At 41.1% G+C, this 16,673-nt stretch overlaps 1 protein-coding gene across 6 annotated transcripts in view; it reads right to left on the reverse strand.

Annotated features, from left to right (window-relative positions):
• il1rapl1a (interleukin 1 receptor accessory protein-like 1a) overlaps positions 1 to 16,673 on the reverse strand; it is a 184,307-nt gene that overhangs the window by 15,726 nt on the left and 151,908 nt on the right. For all 6 annotated transcript variants that reach the window (XM_084361497.1, XM_084361499.1, XM_084361498.1 and 3 more), the window contains exon 7: positions 2,070 to 2,202. In XM_084361497.1, the coding sequence (XP_084217623.1) occupies positions 2,070 to 2,202 (133 nt within the window). The remainder of the gene's footprint in view (positions 1 to 2,069; positions 2,203 to 16,673) is intronic.

The raw sequence follows: 16,673 nt of genomic DNA on the forward strand, positions 1-16,673 counted from the left end.
GCTGTCTCCCCAGAGCTGCAGCCTCTCCAAACAGCCCTAATGGGAAACATGCACATGGACCAGGGAATGGACTTGTTTAAATGTGTTACACCGTGAGAACGGAGAGACATGGAAATGGGGATGTTTTAAGTGTACTAAGAGCCCTGAAAGTAAGGCTTGTTGGGCAAATGTTACAATGTTGCATTGGAAGGAAATGGAAAGAGAGGAGAAGTTACACACACAGCAATTCGGGAGATTCATCCTTGGTGAAGGACGTTAGAAAACACATACATGTATGTGGACAGAGCTACATGGAGTTTCTTTATGTAAAACTTTGGTTTCACAATATGGTGGTGAGTATAAACCAGAAAATGTGCAATCCTGTTCTGCAGCTGATAAACAGAAATGGCAAGAGCCTGTAAAATAGCAAATACTTTTGTGTTTTAGTCAGTTTAAAGACTGTATAAAACATTATTACCGTGTCACTTTTTTTGTATTTGTTAAGTAGTTTTGATAGTAGTTTTGTTTTGAACAAAACATTGTGCGCAAGTTAGATTTCACTGAAACTGAAAATCGAGAGAGACATGACAGGTTGGCGAAGATAGTCCATGAAATCCAAGCAATTAAAGGACAGTTCTGTAGCTGTACATAATAACTGTATCAGCTGATTTTAGAACTGGCAGAGTCTTGAAACTTAGATGACCCATCATGCTGCTCAATTCACCACCTGTACGTATTTCATATGTCATATTTTATTTCCATTAAGTCTACCTACCTACAGTACACTACCTACGCTTCTAGCATCAGTTCTGCATGTGAAGTGCTCCACGACAAGTAGGCATTAATCTGTTATATGCAATGTCTGGTTAGACTTTCAAAATAAAGCTTGTTGACAAACAGTTCATATATTATGACATATAATGACCTTTGGACTGTTATTAATGTAGTAAATAGTCTGGTTAGGATTAGGTACAACAACTTCTTGATAAGGTTTAGGAAAAGATCATGTTTTGGGTTAAAATAACTGCATTCAGCCTTGTATCATTTATGTATATTAGCTTACATACTTAATATACATGAATAATTATGAATATTTTTATTTTGTTTACAGATATTATTTTATTTTGGTAATATACATAAATTCAAAACAAATCACTTTTGACTTCTGGTCACAAACAAGATGTGAAAGCCCGGTCCTGGAGGGAAAGTCCATAAGAGGGGCGCTTCAAGAAGTGACGCCTAGAAGCAAACTCAAAATCCAACTGCGACTGACCAGGCTGCTGTATTTGACATGTTGGGAGTGAGAACGAGCTGGTTTTTCTTCAGAACTGGTAATGCACACCTGGTTCAAAACTAAGAAAAAAAAATAGTTTTCTTTTCTCAAGTTTGCTGGGTTTTTTTGTTGTCTAGACTTTGTCAACAACCTGTCCAGTAAATACAATGAGGCATGGGACAAATACTCGATATGAAACTGCGGCACAAAACAAAACACTGGCACCAGTAGTGTAGTAGTAAGATGTGATGCTACAGTATACAGTATAGCCATATAGAAGCAACAAATTAGGTTATGGCAGTCAAATTTTGAAATTATGCCAATAGATGCTTTTGTTTTGTGTGTAAAAAGAGCTTGTTCTCAATGTTTGTTCTTTAATAAATGGTATTGTTCCTGTTGTTTAAAGATAACTTTCCCACTCCAGGGATGTGTTTCCTCTTCACTCAAACAGATATTGTGATATATAACAGATGATTATTTTGTGTTGTATGTGATTGTGTTGTTGCTCCGCACAATGAAAGGTGCATTTCCACAGGATGCTGACGCAATTTGAACAAAAAGAAAGGTGACACAATTACTAATTAATGATTTAAAACAAGCTTCAAGTCTCTGCATGATGCTCATACAATAGCATAAAAAGCTTGAAAAGCAGCAAATAATTCTCTGGAAAATGTTAGTGTGTTCAATTTGGAGTTAATGGGCTAAACAGTGCAAAACCATTGGTATTGTTTTCCAGTGAAATTATCTCTGTATGCTATTAATTCCTCATTACTGCCACATCCAATGAAATGATTTCAAATCCAGCAGTGTTCCTTACTTGATGTCGCTCTCCTGGACTCTCTCTTCATCCAAGTCCTCTATGAACTTCTCTCCCTTCATCCAGTAGATGAGCGGGCTGACGTCACCGCTGTAGCCGAAAAACGCCCGGCAAGTCAGGTTCAAAGCACTTCCTGCAAAGACAGGAGATGACATGCTGTCACGCTTGATTGTCCCGCTGGCTTGTTAAAGGTACGCCTTTCATGTGCACGGCCCCAAAAATATTGCACCATATCATATCTCTGCCTTCAAAGCCAGTGACAGTTGCAGAAACACTTCATGTTATTTTGTCAGTGACATGTGCTTTCAGATTCTTTGCGCAGACATTCCCTCAGCAAACTCATACGTGCACACGCGCTCAAAATTCACGTCAAATGTGGACGCATGAGAGAACATGTAAGCTGGACACACAATATACCTCAGGACATGTAAAGCTGTGATTAAAAGAGACAGTCTTTCCTTTAACACATAGTCTCAGGAAATGTTCTTGTTCATGTTAATAGCACACACACACACACACACACACACACACGCATACAGTACACTGATCTGAAAGCAAGTAAACAGTAATGAACACATGAGGGCACTCAAGAGCTTCCTAACGCCCCCCTCGAGACTGTGTGTCCATGAGAGGGAAGAAGGCAAGGTGAGAGGAGGCTGACACTAACATTATTTTATTTAGAGCTGCTGCTGGGTATGAAGGAATGTCAGGAGTCAACAACTGCAGTTTGCTGAGAGTTGATATGTTGAAGAAGAAGTAATTTTCAGTGAGGAGCCAATAGGGTCTTTGTTATCTCTTTCTTATCTCTCAGAGGAGGCAAGTATTGAAAGCGGGTTGGGGGGTAATATGTCATGCACCAATTTAGGGGTGCAACCAGTGGTGGACTCGGGATGTTTGAGGGTCAGGGGTTAAAAAATAATAGGGCACCGGCTATATGCGGTGAGGCACCAGTGCACAGAAAGTCGTGGAAACATTTATAGTGAAGAGAGGGCACTTCCCCATGTTTTGTCCACTGGAAGAGAACCCTTGAGTGCACTTTAACATGTTTTAACATAGGTGCATCCAAGAGGGCACTTTTGCTGGGTTTTTATAAACATGATGGCATCAAGGGCAGCGATAATGACATTTATTTTTGACAATTTGCTTGAAAAATTGACTAAAATGATTGATTAATAATCACAATAGTTGGCATTTTAATTAACTAATGGATCAATTGAAGTTATTGTTGCAGATCTATATCATTTTTAAAAAGGTTTCCCTTTCAATCCATTCCAATTGTGCCATTTGATAAAGATTACAGATTCAAAATCTTTGCTGCGCTTGTGGTAAAAAGAGAAAAATGTAGGCCTAAACCTACCGTTACATGTAGCACTGGTGTAAGCTGATTAGAGCTGGCATAAAAAGCCCCCTTTTTTACCACTCATGCAAGACCTTCAGTGTCCGTGAACTGTGCATATATTATGGTGGAGAACATAAAGAAAGAGCATTGTTGGCATATACAGTGATATGCACATGCTTATTTTGCATTCCCCTGAAGTGGCATTCTCAAAAGGCCCGGGGTGCAGCAATCACATGCTGCTGCCTCTCAGTGAACCAGGCATCAACATGTAAACAACACACAGATGAGAGAGGCTCATCATGCAGCACATACTGTCAACTATATGGTGGAGGGAACGCTTCTCTCTCGGGGAGCCAATGCTGTGGCTGGCTCTGAGGCATGTGATTTGAAAAACATGTAAGGGATGGGGGTGAAGCAAATGCTTTTCCCTGTTTTCACAGCAGGATTTATGTACAGGAGTGCAAGGTAAACTGTACTGGTATGGGGCATGTATTCATTAATCCTGCTTTACGCAATACTGTGGGGAGCTGTCCATGGAGCTGACACAAGTGACAGCACCATGGACAGCTCCCCACAGTCTAGTGCAGGGAATGGAAGGCAAATTATAGTACAGCCTCATATGTTTGAGCCAAATCCGGTCTAATACAGTCGAAAGAAAATGCTTACAGCTAGGGTTGGGTTTGTTATATTTGTAGAGAATCTGTTAAAGGAGACTTATTATGCTCATTTTCAGGTTCATCATTTTATTTTGGGTCACTACTAGAATAGGTTTACAAGCTTTAATCCTCAAAAAATGCATCAGCTTTCTCATACTGTCCAGTGCTGCAGCACTGTACTCCCCCTCTGTCTGAAACACTGTTTTACCCCCCCCCAGACTCGTTCATTGGCTAACCTGGTAGCACAAAGCACACAGCCCCTAAACCAGACTCATTCAGTAGCTGACGTTAGCACAAAGCACACAACCCCTGAGACAGACTCATTCAGAAGCTAACGTTAGCACGAAGCACACAACTGTAGCAGTGAGCAGTGATTGCAGAGTCCAAGGGTAGCCTGTCAGACTGTGGCATGTTTGTGGTGGCTATTTTGCTTGTGTTTATATGATTGTGGCGTTTAACAGAGTTGATTAATAATGTATTTATAAAAGAAATAAATAAAAAGCTAAGAGAGCATATGGAATGTAGCAAGCTAGCCCCTAACACCTATCTTCCAGCTAGCCAGTGAGAGCTATGGGGTAGTCAGGCACATTTGTGTTTTAGCGAAGTGGTTCTAAAGGGAGGCCTGGAGGAAGGAGTTGGTTGCATACTTGTAAAATAGGACTAGCTCTTGCTGATTTTTACAATCTTAGAAACCCCAGCTGTAAGTGTTCATTGCAAGACTGTCCTGGTGGTTTGCATTTTGCTGGGGTTTCCATTTTTATTTGTGATGCTCATTGAACCCGTCACACTCCACTCACATCTCTGCACCTTTTTTTTCTGATGCCCTCGTTGTGACCAGTCACACGCGTCCTCACAGCAGAACTGTGAAGGTTATTTTTGAGAGAATGTTTGCGTTTGAACTAGGGGCATGCATCCTCTGTGTGCCGCCTGCTCACAACCCAGACACAGCTTCAAAAGATTTCAGTAGGTCACTCTGAGCACAAGGAAAGTTTTAAGGCATGCAGGGAAGGAGGATAGGAGGACACCCAGGAATGAACTGATAGTGCTGTCGGTAAGGCTGACATTTCCAAAGTTCAACAGCCACTCTCAGCTTGGTATTTGTGCACAGCCGGGCCCTACAAAGGCTACACGCTGTACCTACAAAATAGGAACCTCCTGCGTGTGATTACACACACATGCACACACACCCACACATACTGATTTTGGTGCAGCAGTTCATTACTGTATAGTCACACTTACATCATTTGTGGAGCCAACGTGCAAAGTAACCATACTGTGCAAATCACATATTGTACAACTTTGGATCTCAGACAGATGCAGCACTTCCCTTTTCCTCTGTTTATAAATCTCCCCCGTGCTGTTCGTTTATCCCACAGATCAATTACAAACTAGGAATGTCATGCTGCCGGGAGCCGCTGCCTGGAGAGGAAGTCTCCGCTGAGCTCCCTGGGAATCACAGGAAATTGTTGAAGGCCTCATGCTGTTTCATTCTAATCCAAGTGCAGCACTCCCCAAAACTCCCTCAAACACACTCACAACAACCTTTGTTTCTTCGCCCACATTACCATCATGCAGTATGATTGCTGAATGGACATTGTGTTACAAGATGGTGGTTGTTCGTTCTTACAAGAGTTGCTCCTCCAACCTACAGCCCCACATGCAGCTCAGTTGCCATGATAACATTTTGGCAATTAATGTTTCTGCAGACCACTGATATGTTCACATCTTTACGTGTCATAGGCTACATGCCATCTTGACATTTCTAGAAATACATATCTTTTCATAACCCTAACCAAGTGTCTTTTGTGTCTAAAACTAACCGGAGCATAACATTTTGAAATGAACCTTTAAATGTAAAGTTGCAACATAAAGATGTGTAAAGTTTCAACATATTTGTGGTTTGCAGAAACGTACATTACCAACATTTATTGTGGCGTCTGGGTTGACATGTATGTAAGTCTTTCTCCTGTCCCGCCTGCTCCTCATATATACTTCAAATGCCATGATGTCACATATAAAAATAGCTTTTCTATGCTCCAATTAAACATTTACTAGTCAGAACAACATCCTAAGTATTTGTAGTTGTTCAAATTTCCAGTTCCCTGAGCACTGTGAGGACTTCATTGTCCATGTTGGCTCAAAAGTTATTCTTGACTTCAGAGAATGAAAAATGAGGACTCCATTTGAAATGGATGTCCCAGCTGCTGCTTTCAAGGTCAACAATGAGCTCTAAGTAAAGATATATAATTATTTTTAAATATGATATTCCAAGACAATGACTACAAACACAAAGACAGCGTGTGCAATTCAAGATGGTTTGTCAATGAGTCTTTTATGATGGTGAACTCTTGCTGTAAAATGACTTGGCCATGGGGATAAATTGGCAGCGAGGCTGACTTCAACACCATATGCAGCTCTATTAACACATCCGCGGTCACATCATGTCCTCGGCCTACGTTAAAACGTACCCTCGACTCCTTCTTGAGCTCCACGCTTTATTTCCAGAACATTACAGAGTACAGCTGAAATAACACCTGAGTTATTTGAAATAACACATCTCCTCTCCTGTTGTTAATATGTGACTACAGCTGTGGTTTAAATTGGCAGGTTGGTGGGCAAATGAACGAGTGTGTTTGCGAGGCTGTTGTAAAATACACACACAAATATGCGCCAAGCACAGAGAGAAGGCGGTTTTACATAAGGCTAGCATGACTCTGTCATTAGCCTCTGAGCCAGCAAACTTACTATGATGTCAAGCCGGTTGAAGTCTGAGCAGATGGTAGGAAGACTATTAACCAGGACTTGAACAATGAGGTGAATGATTTGCACACTATCAAGTTGCAGAGGAGGAGGAGCAGCTTTTTAAATCCCTCTGTTCTCTCCTGCTGTCAAACCCCACAGCAGTGTCATTATTATTATGATCTATTATTATTCTCTGAGCAGTTTGTAACACTTGGTAACTCGCGAGAATGGCGTCTATGTTGACTCTCACTGATCTTGAGGGTGAATTATAACTGAGACATTATTGTTCTTAAATGGCTGAGGTGGTAATGTGCACGACAGACCTCAGACTGGGAAGACATTAATCATTCTTAATCATGGAGTCCAACCAGGACCACCTCGGGCCTCACAGCAAAAGAAACACAGACACATCTTAAACCTGAAGCCTATACCGGCCCATTTTCAAACAGGAGTACAGTCATTTTGAGGTAAAAGCATCACAGAGGGTGAAGAAAACCAAAAAAAGGTAAATTATGACCCTGTGCTTCAGAGAAGCTTTCAAGAGGACAGCATGAAAATACAAGAACAAACTCAAAAATCTGTAATGTCTCACAAAAGGCAGAGAAGTGGCATTAGATCGAGCCCTTTTCACAGGCCAGCTTCACACTTTTAGGATAACCTGTGCTGGCAGCTGTGGTCACAGTTACAGGTTGAATGATGTTATAAAAAAAATGTCATATTAATATTGCTTTTCATTTTCTGGTTAGAAGAAAGAGAACGAGAAGTTTCACAATGTGTTAACTTTGGATGATTTATATAGTTCATGGCTGATGAACAATCATTTTCATCATCAATTAATCTGTGTTTTATTTTCCAGATTAATCATTTTCAACAACTGTCTGTCGTGTTCTTGGCAAGTCATTCAAACTGGGTCATCTCTCTTGCCCTCATTTGGCTGATTTACTCTCAAAATCTAACAAACAAAAAAATCAAAACATTTCTTAATCTAATGTGAGGTCAAAGACCGTACCTACAGACGTCTGCCCCTCCCTCACAGCTGATCATCATCTGATTAATCACATGAACTTGACATCAAGTCATAGATCAAAAGGAAAAATCCATGTAAACTTAATACATTAGGAATTGTGACAATATTTTTTTAATCAACACAAAAAACGTCCAAAAACCCAAAGATATTCTGCCTTTAATGCACCAAAGAGTATCACATATTTAAATCCATATTAAGAGATGATATTGTTTGAAGCACACCTTCGGCAATTAAATAATAACACCTTTCTAAACAAAGATGAGTTTCAATTGATATAATTCTAATCATGTTGTGATGTTATCACCATTATGTTTTTATCATGGCGATACGTAGGTGTTGATGTGTATGGGGACAGCCCTGTAGCACAACATCGCCTCAGCAAATGTTGACAACCTGCTTTTAATACACCGCTAACAAAACAAAGAAAATACGCATCAACACTAGTTTACATCTACATCAGTCAGGCATCACTCTGCTCCTCTCTCTGTAGATTAATCTGCAATCAATCTTTTGGTCAAAACTCAAAAACTCGAGTCCATCGCCGTGTCATTTTATACGTTCACAAATAAATGTGCCATTACAAGACTTGGCAAGATCTGGTGTGAAAAATATCCCCCGCTGACTGAATGTGTGCCTTGTACAGCACAAGAGCATGATTAAGTGTTTTCATCAGTGTGTGTTTCTTTGTATGTGCACATCTTTGTGTGTTGTTTCTGCTTTCACGCATGCGTGGGTGTGGAACAAATCCATGTAATCTGAGTGATTGACATACTCCCTCCGGCTGTGAGTTGGTCACAGTGCCTGATGGAAATGAGATTTAAGATCCACCCATTCCTTTTTTTCCTGCCCGGCGTCTCTTCCAGTCTTACAGACGTGCACACAGACTGATTACGACTCCAACTCAAGCTAAAGATGAGTGCTTGGTGGACGACAGTATCATTTGAAAGGTGACGCTGTGTGCTTATCCCCTCTGTAATATGTACCTGTGGCCTCCATGACACCATTTTCTCATGCAGGCTTTCTTTTATTGTATGAAAAGCTAAAACTGTTTCCAAAACAGAAATGTGTATGTGCTACTGTACTGGCTCATTATTGAGGATTATTATGATGATTATGGTTATTTTGTAAACATCAAGTAATGAGTCAAACTAAAGTGCTGTCAAAGCTTTGGAAATGTGGAATTTGAATGCTAAAAACATAATCAATCATTAGACATTTTGGGGAAAAAAGCATATTTTCATTCTTGCTGAGAGTTAGATGAGACATCACTCTCTTGTCTGCACGGTAAATATGATCTATGGCTGGTTAGCTCAGCATAAAAACAAGAAATAGTGAGAAAGCCACTGCCTACCAGCAACTCCAGATTTCACTCATTCACACGGTGTATGTGGAGGTTTGTCATCACTGTGATGTTGCCAGGCAACCAACGGAGACTCGACGGAGAGTCATTTTTTATCCTTTGGTTTTTGTACAAATAAAACAAGCACGATATAAACTGTTAACATGTGAGCTTTGCAGGTGCAGATTTGAATCCATTCGAACAAAGCCAGGCTGTCAGGCTATTTTTTATGCCAAGCTAAGCTAACCACCTGCGAGCTGTGGCTTCATATTTGACGAATAAACATGAGACCAACATTAATCTTCTCATGTGACATTTAGCGAATAAACAAATTTCCCAAAGTTCCGACCTATTCCTTTAAAGAGTAACTAACACCAGGTGTAAAATCTTGTTATTGAAAATCTTGAGTAATTTAAATACACAACTTGCTGATGATGTCACACTTCATGTCACAGCGTACTGCTCAAAAACTATAGGGGGTAGCATAACTACATACTGCTGCTCACTATACTGGACTCAGTATTCGCTGTAGCGACTAGCTGCCATTAACAAGTAGCTCAGCTAGCCTTCGAGCTAAGTGGCCACACCACAACCTTCGATGATGGGGGAGGTAAACGTGGGCAGCATTGCTCAGTCAACTGACCTTCAAGAGAACATGGCTGGACACCAGGCTGGAACTGAACACAGCCTCTGAGACCAAAAGATGCTACACTGAAGACAGGGGATACAGTACAGAGGTGATTTACAGCAAATCTGACCAGGGCTGTGACTCCAGGCATGAAGTGGACGAGGAAGGAAGGAGAGTCAGACATCAGCAGCAGGCGAAAACGGCATTTAGAGTTGGAATAGTTTCATATCTTACTGAGTGAACTGAAGATTTATTTCTATCAAATCAGAGGTGACTGTTGAAAAAACAAACCAAGACTGTTTTGGTGAGGTTTTTGTTTATTTAAAGTTTGAATGAAATGTGTTCTTTAATTCTTCTTAGTTTGGTAAAAGATATGAACTTGAATTCAGAAGGTGTGCAGTTGTATTTTCTGTTTAGTACGGTAATAAAGTATAAAAATATCTCCATTCTGTTATTGTTTATTAGACTATTAGACTGTTTTTGTATCTCCCAGCTGAAACTACGGGGGCTATCAGCTTCTTGGTTTACAAAGTGGTATTATGAGACAGGGCGTGCCAGAGCTAGCTGGTTAGCATGCTAACTTCAGTAGACATCTCTGCAACACAGCACGTAGACGTCTTTGACATAATGCTTCTTCACATTCTGTGGTAAATGTTAGCTCATTGTTTGTGTGTTTCAAACTTAAATTCTGGCAATAGCTCACAAATTGCTCCTTTAAAGTGGTGAGCTACCCATTACATGCCCATTAAATTAATCTGGCAGACTCTTACATCTAAAGTGACTAACAAAAGCTGAATGAATGTGCTCCTTGAATGTACTTGCAAAATGCGTTCAAGCAAAAAAGGACATAAACAGAAAAACACATCCTGCCTTTAAAAAGAATCATAAAAGACGCTCTTTATTAGAAAATTCATTCAGCGACAAGACCTAGTGGAACAGAAGCAAACCCTGAAGCAGGGCCGCTCTTTGGCTCTCTTTACGATGAATGAATAAATAAGTGACTGAATGAGTGAGAAACTAGGAACGGTGATGGGATTTAGACAGACTATAAAATGACGTGTGCTACACAGGGGCATGTATTTGATTTGCGTCAACCCTTGGTGCGTGTTTAGCTGATTTCACAGTATTTGGGATAATTTGGCTTCACAGAGCTGGCACTTGGATTCAGACAGAGGAATACTTTCCGAGCCAGAGGAGAGGAAAACAAACCATGCACAGAGAACACTCTGCAGATGCTGTCCAAATTCAGCACAGATGCACAGCGGACCCAGCGAGATTGACAGATACGCAGACAGAGGGGCAGATGAATGAACAGACAGACAGCAGAAAAATAGAAACAATAAGACCATGCGCATACAAACATGATTATAAATGGGCAGACGCACACATGCACGTCAAATGTCATTTCTGTCTTTTCTTTCTCATCTCTTTCTCCGACAATCAGCTGAATAGGCCCCTTGTCTTTCGCATAACACTGCTCGGAGCAGAGTTGGCTTGTGTGTTTCTCAGCGTGTGACAGCCACCAACATGTTTTATTTGTGGAGTTAGAAACAATCTGGAGTGCTTTCTGAATAAGTCATAGTCAAGAGTGTGTTTGATGTTTCGTAACACACTCTGATCTTCAGCACAACCCGATGTTCTCTTTGTGCACTATTTTCAAGGCAGGGCGAAAGTCTGGCACAAGCTGCGATACAGCATGTTGGTGTTTTCCTCACCCTGATGTGCACTTTGCTCATTTGTTTGATTTTTCTTTGCCCTGTGCAGGTGGGAGGAGAGGCACGTTGAGTTGGGAGTTCCACGTGAAACAAGCAAGTCGAGGTGTTTGGATTTTGGTAAAAAAAAGTGTTGTTTATTCAGTTTTCATTAAAGTATCACTCATTTTCATGGGTGTGGGAACTAGGGGTGCTGAGGGGGCTGCAGCACCCGCCAAAAATGAGGCATTATAAAAACCATCAGCTGATTAAACACAAGAGAGAGAGAGAGAGCACAGGTCTACTCTACAATCATATGGTTCATCAGTGTAGTGTATGAACTCCACTGCAAACAGGCAGGTCTGTGTTATATACGTACACTCCTCTCCTCTATTTAACGTTTGTTTCCTCACAGCGCTGCATTATTCTAAACTATCAGGCAGTTTATCTATCACCTACAGCAGCACATGCACCATTTGCTCTGACGTCACTACGGACTGGCCTCTCGGCACCCCCAACTGTGACGGACCTCCAGCATCCCTTCTCATTTTCATCTCACGTACCACGTGTGCTTCCTAATCCCATTTTGGCAGCTACTTGCAGTTTCGCTTTTATAAACTAAAAAGTGTTGCACCATAACACGGTACCATTAAGTACAATGAGAAGTTGGTGTTGCCGCAATGAAATCATCCAAAACACAACATGCATTATCCCACTTAAACTCAATAACCTCTGCAAACCATGTAATGCAGGAGATGTTGAGAGTCTAGAGAAACATGCGAGGGCTTTAACATTGGTCCGATGAGTGAGGGAGACACATTAAAGCGGGGGATGAAAAAAAAGCACTTGGTTACCATTTTCCACATTTTTACATGCTTTTATCATATCCACTGCTACTTAAGTGCAACACATTATGATCACGATGGCCATCATGCATAGTTTTAACATTCTGCTAGAAAAGTGGAATATATACATCAAAGAAAAGATCTTACTCTGCATATTTAACCCATCACCTCGCTGAACACAAGCTGAGGTGCTCAATTAGGAATATAAGCTTTACTTTGAAGAACGGGGCCGGTGGATGTTACACTATGTACGGCAACATCAACTGATAATGTTCCATTTGCAGCTTCAATCACAACACATAAGAAATCAATCAGAATATGAAATGTATGTATTCTTTTAGAAGTCCGCGGTTTTATTAAGATCACTGCAAATGAATGTGTTCGCTTTTGTTAATGTTCAAGTTCAGAGACTACTATTCTTATTATGTATTATTTATTATGAGGAGTACATGATGTTTATACCGTCTTAGTGACTCAAAATACAAGCCTTTTTTCCTCAATTTTTAAAAAACATAAAAATCCAAAAAACATTGCGAAAACATTCTTTATTTTCCTACTCAGTCTCTACCTAAGACCAGACTGATCAGTGGACCCAGCATTAGAGTATTGGATGCTAAAGAGTGACAACAGTGTTAAAAAAAAGTGCAGGGGACACAGAATATGTCACATAAGACAAAAAAACAACAAACAAACAAAATAACAAATGCAAATATGTTTCAAATCTCTACCTACTGGGCTCCAGCTGACTCTAACTTCTGTTCTGTTTTCACTTGTGCTTGTGTAATTTGATCTTTTGGTCCTGATGTTTGGCTTCCAAATTGGTTGTGATATGTGCGTGTCTCAAAGTCACAGTGCAGCAGACGAATGTGAAAACAGCTCTCTAGTGACAAACTGTCAACATACTGCGCATCAATCTGCACAGTCAAGGTCAAACATCCAAAGAAAGCAACCATAAGACACATCTATTATTGAGCTCTATTTGGAAATAGATATCCCACTTGTTGATAGAATCTTTTAGAAAATAGTATTTTTGGCACAGGGGATGGTAATGTCAGTCTGCTGGCTGGTCGGTCCACCACTTTGGCCCAGACCTAAATATAGTAACTCTTAGATGGATTGTCATTAAATCAGATTCAGTGTTTGTGGTGCAGTGGATGAATCCCCATGAATTTTCTACGACCGTTGCTGAAGAGGAGGGCCCAACGAGATGACAAAATTAAAAGAGTGCCAGTCAAACATCAAACAAACAAAAAAAAGGGAAAAATTGATGGAAGTGTGGCTTTGGTGTTGAGCGGAGACTTCAGTGATTCAGTATGTCATGATTTATTTGCTAAGCTTTCGGTTGCACTTTGTTGCATATTGTCTTTATTGATACTAGTTGTGTTTAATGATAGAACAATGCATCATTACTGTATGAAAACATGGGGACATGGCTCTCAGTATCCTCATATATATAAAATTTCACTTACAAAGGCATCTTGACTTTTGTATATATGCACCTTGCCACTTGGTGTCTACTGGATAATAATTGGACTGAAAATTTTAAAAACTGACTTCATTTTAAAATAGTCAGGAAACCGATTACCTCAGAATTACAGAGTAAAGTAGACTTTAAGTTGTTTGAACGCAGGGTTATACATTTTTAATTGCGTCTACTTGCACGAGTAATGTGAATAAAAATAACCACAAACCACATCAGTATGAACCAAAAAGGAAGAGATTTCTCTGTGATCTGACTGCAATAAATGGATCAGAATTATGCTGAAATAACAACATCATAATGCCGTCTTGTAAAAAGCCTGAATTCATGCATCGTCAGGTCTGTCGGCCAGGCGACAAGCAGACAACTTTAAAAATGCTTGTTCCCTGAATGGAATTTGGAACGTCAAGAGCTATGCTGTGCAGTGCTGCGACGTTTTTCAACGAGTATGAGTACATGTGTTATCGTACAGCTCTCGGTGTCTGCAAACCGCCACGATTAGTGATTATTATCCTCTCCTCCACAATGTTAACGTCATGACGTCAGTGCGAACGCCAACGCCGATAGGCTTTCACGACAATATTTTCAATATTTCAATATATATCAATATATTGTCAATATTTTCAACTCGACGTGATTTTTAGTGTCATCGCTTCAATCGCGCCACGTGGAGTGAATAGACGCACATTTGCGCCCAAGTGTCTTGTCATTGACTCGAAAAATTTGCATTGCGTTTGGTCTGAACACGGTGTTACAGTGTTTGTTGCAATTCAGCCATTTTTTTTTTCTAAAGAACAGAATAAACCTCAAAAAGTAATTCATGTAACTCCACATAACCCTTCATCTGAAGTGAAAAATCACCAAAATTGGAGTTACTGTACAAGGCTTTCAAACAAACAGCATTTCTCTACAGCCCTGCTTTCAACACAGACTTTCATTTCAGAGTTTGGGTATTTTGAGCCTTAATTAGAAGGCCGAGCAGAAAGTGCTTGTGTGCACATATGTACTGTATGTGTGTGTGTGTCTTTGAGAGAGAGAGAGATCGTGTTTGTGAAGATTTCCTGTGGATATCGCTGCAGGAGAATCTGAAGTCCTGTCAGTCATGATTCTTCCCCCACAAGGTGTGAAACAAGCATAAAAAATGGTGCACATGGTACTGTGTAATCCTTTTTCTGCACACAGGAGGGATAAGTGAGCGAACGAGACGGGCAATAAATAGACATGTGTCGCTTGCAGCAAACAAAATTACGATATATTTTAAACCATCTTTAGGTTGAGTCTGTGGTGTGTTTGCCTGGAGTTACTGTGCATGTGTGTCGCAGTGTTTGATTGTTTAATGTAGCAGAGGGAGGTGCATCCATGTGTGTGTTTAAAAATGTATGGATCACTATGGAAAGTGGCAGTGACGAAAGTCCCCAGTGCATGTTGCATATTATAATACATGCATATTCTGTATGTTGTCTTATGTAAGCTACACACAGCCTCAAATTCACCCCCACAATCATAAAGTGGCACACATTATACGCACTCTCTAGTCAAGGACAAGAGAGTGAGATGAGTTGTGGGAAGGCAGATCAAAAAATAATGGAGCGTTGAGCAAAGGACGACAGCTAGTCAGCATCAACAACATCCCCTATAGATTCCTTGAAACTCTCAATCCAATCCCTGTCGCAATAAATATCTGCTCCCGCTCCTTTATCCACACTCATCTCCCAATGTAAGAGGGGGCATCTACAGAGAGCCACAACTGGGCAGGTGTGCTTACTGTTATCTGGTTGTATCAGGAGTCGGCTCTTGAGCTCAGAAAAGTCCAAATCTATGTCAACATCCCTTTTCTTTAGCCGCCTGCAGGTTACCATGACAACGCCTACTGTGCTGGATAGGAGCAGCTCTGCAGGCTCCGTCAGGACAGAAAAGACAGCAAAGACAGGTACTGTGCCACATTAGGACCTCTGTGGATTTGCGCCGACGGCAAAACGGCAATCACGTTGAGCTTTAATTGGAGGAGGGCCAGAGCAAGATCTTGGGCGCACACAAGCAGAAAATACTTGTTTTACCAAACAGCTACACCTGCAAGTGCTGTATGTAAAGACGAGGCTTTTTGTTCATGGAAAAGCAGTGAGCTGGTGTGGAACAATGACGATGGGCTGAACTGATTACTTTTTGCTCTGCATTGCGGAGAAGTGCAGGTCGGTGTGAGGTGGTGGTGGCGGTGGGGAGGAGGGGAGAGAAGTACAGTGAAAAGAGTCGATGGGAGGATTTGGGGCAGAATAAGTGGAGGCATGAGTAAGGGCAATGAGAACATGAAAGAGCCGGGGCCCACCCGCTCCACAACCTCAGCCTCTCTTCTGTTCTAATATCGTCTCCTCTCCAGAGACAAGCCCTTAATTACCATTACAAGCCTGAGAGCTTTTAACAGAGGGAGAATCCAGCTCCTTCTCCTCTCTGTCGCTCCTTCTCCCCCCGTTTGTTCCGCGGCCCCTGATGATCCATCAGGGAAATGTCAGCCTTTAATTACCGGTAAAAAATTACGGCCTTTGTGAACAGGTAGTTGGTGCCCTCGCTTTCATCTCCCCTTTCGTCTGCTAATCGTCCCTTTTTGATGACATAATAGGTGCTCTGTCCGAGGCAGCGGAAGACAGAGGCCCATTATACCACAAGAGGCACTGTGGGGGATTATGTGATGATGTGGCGATGAACTAAAAAAACACTCCATCTTTCCAGCAATTTCATACTGACTAAGGGATCAACTAACAAGTGCCAGTGCTCCACCTCTTCCTCAAACCTCAGCCATATCCCATAACAGTGTGACACTGAGCACCATGGCAAAATGATAAACTTTCTCAACACCCCAGTT

This window comes from Pagrus pagrus, assembly GCF_965226575.1.
Source record: "Pagrus pagrus genome assembly, chromosome: 9".
Classification (NCBI taxonomy): Eukaryota; Metazoa; Chordata; class Actinopteri; order Spariformes; family Sparidae; genus Pagrus; species Pagrus pagrus.